General features: G+C 48.6%; 1 protein-coding gene across 2 annotated transcripts; it reads left to right on the forward strand.

Moving 5' to 3' along the window:
* Positions 1-2211: 2211 nt before the first annotated feature.
* Positions 2212-3582, forward strand: LOC116871445 (MAP3K12-binding inhibitory protein 1-like). Of its 2 annotated transcripts, none has more exons than XM_032864118.1 (2): positions 2212-2314; positions 2360-3582. In XM_032864118.1, exons 1-2 carry the CDS (start codon positions 2231-2233, stop codon positions 3263-3265), a joined length of 990 nt encoding a protein of 329 aa, XP_032720009.1. In that variant the 5' UTR covers positions 2212-2230; the 3' UTR covers positions 3266-3582. The 2 variants fall into 2 exon arrangements, with proteins under 2 accessions (XP_032720009.1, XP_032720010.1); XM_032864119.1 differs by having other exon boundaries at positions 2212-3028; positions 3121-3177.
* Positions 3583-5244: the final 1662 nt, after the last annotated feature.

The raw sequence follows: 5244 nt of genomic DNA on the forward strand, positions 1-5244 counted from the left end.
TGGGGAGGAGAGACTGAAACAGAAAAGATGAAACACAGTTTACCATCGTAGGAACGGGGCCTCCTCTAAGGCCTGGGTGATATTCTGGAAACACCAGAAGCCGCTCCCAGGGGTTGCCAGTGGGAGGCCCAGCCGTGGCTCCTGGGGGGTGGGCTTAGCTCTGAAGACCGCCTGCTGCGGGGCAGTGGCCTGGGGGGAGGGGGCAGGCCTGAGCCACAGAAGGACTGGTGGCCCGCGACAGCACAGGGGAGAAAAGGAGACAGGGGAGTCACAGCAGGCAGAAGACAGCAGAGAATGTGCAAGCTGTCCTGAGTATTTTTTTTAGTTGCGATAAAATACACATCACAAAACTTGCCCTGTGGCCATTCTTAAGTGTAGAGTTTGGTGGCGTGAAGAGCACTCGCCTCGCTGAACAAGAACTCCCCGTTCCCGGATGCCAGGCTCCGTGGGTTAAGTGTCTGCTTTGGCCTCAGGTCATGATCTCGGGGTCCTGGGATCGAGTCCTGCATCAGGCTCCTTGCTCAGCCGGGAGCCTGCTTCTCCCTCTGCCTGCTGCCCCCCAGCCCCCGCTTGTGCTCACACACTCTCTCTCTGACAAATAAATAAATAATTCCCCATTCCCAATCCTCCCAGAAGCCCCCAGAAAAATTAAAAGCAATTCTTCCACCTGCCTCCGCCCTGTGGTGTCAGGGGGCCTTTGGGCTTTCTAGAGAGAAGCCCACGCGTCAGGGGCCTCTGACTCCAACCTGATCAAAGGCAGTGGAGAGAGGGCCCGGGCTTGGGGCTCTGAGGTCCGCCTGCAGGGACACAGCCCCACTCCAGCCCCAGGTTCTCTCATCCTGCTAACCCCTGCCAGTTCACGCCCCGATGGAGTTTTTGCTGGATGTCAGCTCTGGTTCGCTCTAGCGAGACTTGGCGGCTCCGTGGGGGTGAAAGGAACCGCTGGTTGTGTCGTGCTGCCCTCTCCGAGCCCCTGGAGCACAGCCAGGCGCATCTTCGAGCCTGGTGGGAGTCGGAGGACTGGTCCCCAGCGGCCAGCCTGAGTGCTGAGCCGAGAAAGCGCTTCCCTGAACCATCTCCCTGAACCGCTCTCAGGAAAGAGAGAAGGGAGCTTCAGGCCACCTGTCGCGGAACTCGGTTTGAGAGCTTTCCCCAGTCTTGCTGTCACCCGCAAAAGATGCCGAGAACCCTTTCCTAAGCTGGACTTTGGGGCCCAGACGACTGCTGTTCAGCTGGGATTTGGGTCACGGGTCAAGCTCCGGCAGGACTTGAGCTAACCTTGGCTAAGTCATTAGACTTACTGGAGCCCTTGGTTCGGTTTACAAACCTGGAAGGAATTCTTAACACATCCCGCTCGGCTACCCAGAGTCACACTCAGGTGTGTCCAATGAGCATTAAGGACCTACAGCTGGCGTCCCCGGAACCAGGAACCAGGGAGAGCTTCTCGGAGGAAGCAGTGTTCTAAGAAGAGGAAGCGGGAGATTTCTCTCTCTCTCTCTCTGCTCTCCCTCCCCCCTCTCCCTCCTTCTCTCCCCACAACCCTTTCTGTTTTTCTCTCTCTCCACACAGCAAAAAGGCAGCTATCAGGGCATCTGGGTGGCTCAGTCGGTGAAGCGTCTGCCTTTAGACAGATCTAAAGATCAGTCCTGGGATCGGAGCCCCAGGTCGGGCTCCCTGCTCAGTAGGGAGCCTGCTTCTCCCTCTCCCTCCGCCCCTTCCTTCCCCACCCCCATCTTGTGTTTGCTCTCTCTCGCTCGCTCATTCTCACTCTCTCAAATAAATAAATAAAATCTTAAAAAACAAAAACAAAAAGGCAGCTGTCATAAGGCAGGAAGAGTGGCCTCACCAGAAGCTGACCCTGACGGCACCTTGACCTTGGACTTCCAGCCTCCAGAACTGTGAGAAAATTATTTTCTGTTGTCTAAGCCCCCAGGCCTGTGGTATTGGTCATGGCAGCCCATGCTGACAAATTCAGGGACCAACCGTCCCTGTTGGTCCGGGTCTAAGAGAGTTCCAGGGCCAGCCCTGGGAGTATCCTCACGATGGGTGAGACTGGGTATGGAAAATGCCTGGGTTTCATACAGTGCAAGGTATGCAGTAGGTGCTCTATAAATGCTAGCAATTATTATTTTATCCCTTCAACAACTACTTAGTAAGCACCTGCTCTGTGCTAAATGTGCTTTAAAATACTGGTGGTTACAGGGTGGCGGGGGTAGCTTGCGAAGGTGTCATGGCTGCTGCCGTTGAGCTTAGTCTCTCGAGCAGTGGTGACAGGAGTCTGGAGCGGAGCTGCAGCCCCAATCTCTCCCAAGAGGTGCTCTGCGAAATCTTTCGCTCTCTGCATAGCCTGGTGGGACAACTTAACCTCAGAGATGATGTGGTGAAAATTACAATCGATTGGAACAAGCTCCAGAGCCTCTCGGCATTCCAGCCCGCTTTGCTCTTTAGTGCACTTGAGCAACATGTTTTATATTTACAGCCTTTTTTAGCAAAGCTGCAGTCTCTGATTAAAGAGGAGAATACAACTGTTGTTGGAGAGATAGAAAAAACAGAAACGGGGAACAAGAATGAAGTAAATGCCAAATTTCCCATTAGTGACCTACAAGAGGAAGAAAAGCACAAAGATTGTGATTTAGGAGATGTGAAAAAGACACAGATCCATTATGATCCAGAAGTAGTTCAAATAAAGGCTGGAAAAGCAGAAATTGACAGACGAATATCTGCATTTATTGAAAGAAAGCAAGCCAAAATCAATGAAAACAACGTCAGGGAATTTTGCAATGTTATTGATTGTAATCAAGAAAACAGTTGTGCAAGAACTGATGCTGTTTTTACTCCTTACCCGGGATTTAAAAGTCATGTAAAAGTTTCTAGAGTTGTGAATACATATGGACCACAGACCAGACCTGAAGGAATTCAGGGGTCAGGTCATAAACCTAACACCTTGCTCCGAGATTGTGGCAATCAGGCTGTTGAAGAACGACTACAAAATATTGAGGCTCACTTGCGATTGCAGACAGGTGGTCCAGTGCCAAGAGACATTTATCAGAGAATTAAAAAACTTGAGGATAAAATCCTGGAACTGGAAGGAATCTCTCCTGAATATTTCCAATCTGTAAGCTTTTCTGGAAAAAGAAGAAAAGTTCAACCACCTCAACAGAACTATTCACTGGCTGAACTTGATGAAAAAATTAGTGCCCTCAAACAAGCCCTGCTCAGAAAATCAAGAGAAGCAGAATCCCTGGCTACTCACCACCTTCCATGAAAAACTCTTCTCATTCTTGTCATTTGACTTTTTTATATACGTGTAACTTACCCTGCAGTTAATTCAATGGCTGTGTAGTCATCGGTGTAGCTTCCCTCTGAAGGCAGTGTTTCTTTTCGTGTGAGTCCATGTGCAGCACGTTACCTTCAGATATTCCAGTGGATTTTGAAATGGTTAGGCATTAAAAACAGCATTGTCAGTATGTGTTCCCTTCTGTTTTAAAGGAGGTATTCTGGAAATTGAGAAACTTAAATTGAAAGCACATCTGTGTGTGTGTGTGTGTGTGTGTGTATACCACAGAAAGCAAGATTTATTTTGAATAATAATATTTAAAAGGACTTTATATTTGTAACATCAGCGTTAACCAGTTCATTAGTTTAAATCCAACTTTGTACATAAGAGGATTCACAAAAATTTATCAACTGAATATTAAATGAATGCATACACTTTTTTTAAATGTCAGTTTTAATGTAAATAAACAGTAGACCCAAAAAAAAAAAAAATACTGGTGGTTACAAAATAGACAAATAGATAAACTTGGGAAGTTTACACGCCTTTAGTTACCTGGACCAGGTCACAGGGGTCTCGGTGTGACAGGGTTCATAGTGGAAGCCGCGTCAGACTAGGAGAACAAAGGCCAGGTAAGGTGGGGCCCAAGGCAGCTGGCCCTTAGGCACTTCCCTCAGCTGTCCCCCAGCAAAAGCCACCAAACCGAACAGTCACCTCCATTGCTTCCTGTTTCTAAAAATTGGGAGCCTAGGAAGATTGGTAGCACCAGGGCCTGGTCAGATGGGCACAGTGTTTTGCCAAATGGCTCTGGCCGAACCTGTCCAAACCCAGTTGCCGGGAACTTCCCTTCTGACTGAGCCCGGGTATGACGCACGGTTTGTCTGGAATTGCTGCAGCTTGGCCACAAGGTGGCGGACGAGAACACGCTTGGCAATGTGTGGCGCCAACAAAAGGCTTTTGTAAATGTCAGAAAGGCTTATCATAAATTTTTCATGCATACACATCAGAAGGTCTCATCAGATACCGAGTGTCTGTTTCTAGAAGCTTCTTTCTTGGGACTGGTGCTAGTGGACTTCCATTCTGTCTGGGACTCGGGTACAAATCCCAGCGGGGGTCGCTGTTCCTCAGGGTGGCACCAGGCAGTATAAGGAAGCAACTGGGCTTTTTTGAGCTGGGAAGCAAACTCAGAGCACTTCCTTCATGCCCGAGTTTGCATGATTTTATGTATATCCTCATCCACTCACCAATTCATTCAACAAATATTTATTAAGCTTCTGCTGTTTCCCAGGCATTAATGTCAGCCAGAATAAATACAAAACATAACAGCGGATGTTGATAAAGTGCTCCGAAGTAAGGGGACAGAGACTGGGGAAGGCTGGTATTTTAAATGGAGTGGCCAAGGAGGACCTCTCTGAGGAGGTGCCATTGGAGCACAGACCTGAATGGAATGAGGAAACCAGATAGTCAAATGTCTAGGGAAAGAACATTCCAGAAGGGGCCCAAAAAGGGCGTATGTCCTGAAATGGTAATACGGTTGGTGTGTTTGAGCACAGCAAAGAGGCACCTGTGTCTGGAGTGTAGTGAGCAAGGGAGGAGGGAGGGGTGACCCAGATTGATCGTGTGGGCCTTGTGGGCCACATTGGGGACTTGCATGCCTGTAGGAAACTCTCAGAACAGTGGTTTCTCAACACTGGCTGCTTCTTAGAATCACCGGAGAGTTAAACCATTCTTTAATACCAATGCCTGGGCCTCGCTCTAAACCACTAGAATCAGAACTCTGGGATTGCAGGCCGAGCACCCCTTTTTTTTTTTTCTGGATGCTCCCGGGGACTCTAACAAGCAACAAAGGTTAAAAACCACAAGTGTTTGATATTGTGTAAAAGCACAATAGAAACCATGAAAACAGGCCAACACTATGATTAATGATAATATGTGCCTTTCTGGAACAACAACTTTAGATCTAGCAAGTG

This window comes from Lontra canadensis, unplaced genomic scaffold (assembly GCF_010015895.1).
Source record: "Lontra canadensis isolate GAN:19392208 unplaced genomic scaffold, GSC_riverotter_1.0 scaffold26, whole genome shotgun sequence".
Classification (NCBI taxonomy): domain Eukaryota; kingdom Metazoa; phylum Chordata; class Mammalia; order Carnivora; family Mustelidae; genus Lontra; species Lontra canadensis.

Coding starts and splice junctions, on each gene's coding strand:
- LOC116871445 (XM_032864118.1), top strand. CDS start 2,231: ATGGCTGCTGCCGTTGAGCTTAGTCTCTCGAGCAGTGGTGACAGGAGT. Junction 2,315..2,359: donor GCCCCAATCTCTCCCAAGAG/GTGCTCTGCGAA, acceptor CTGGTGGGACAA/CTTAACCTCAGAGATGATGT.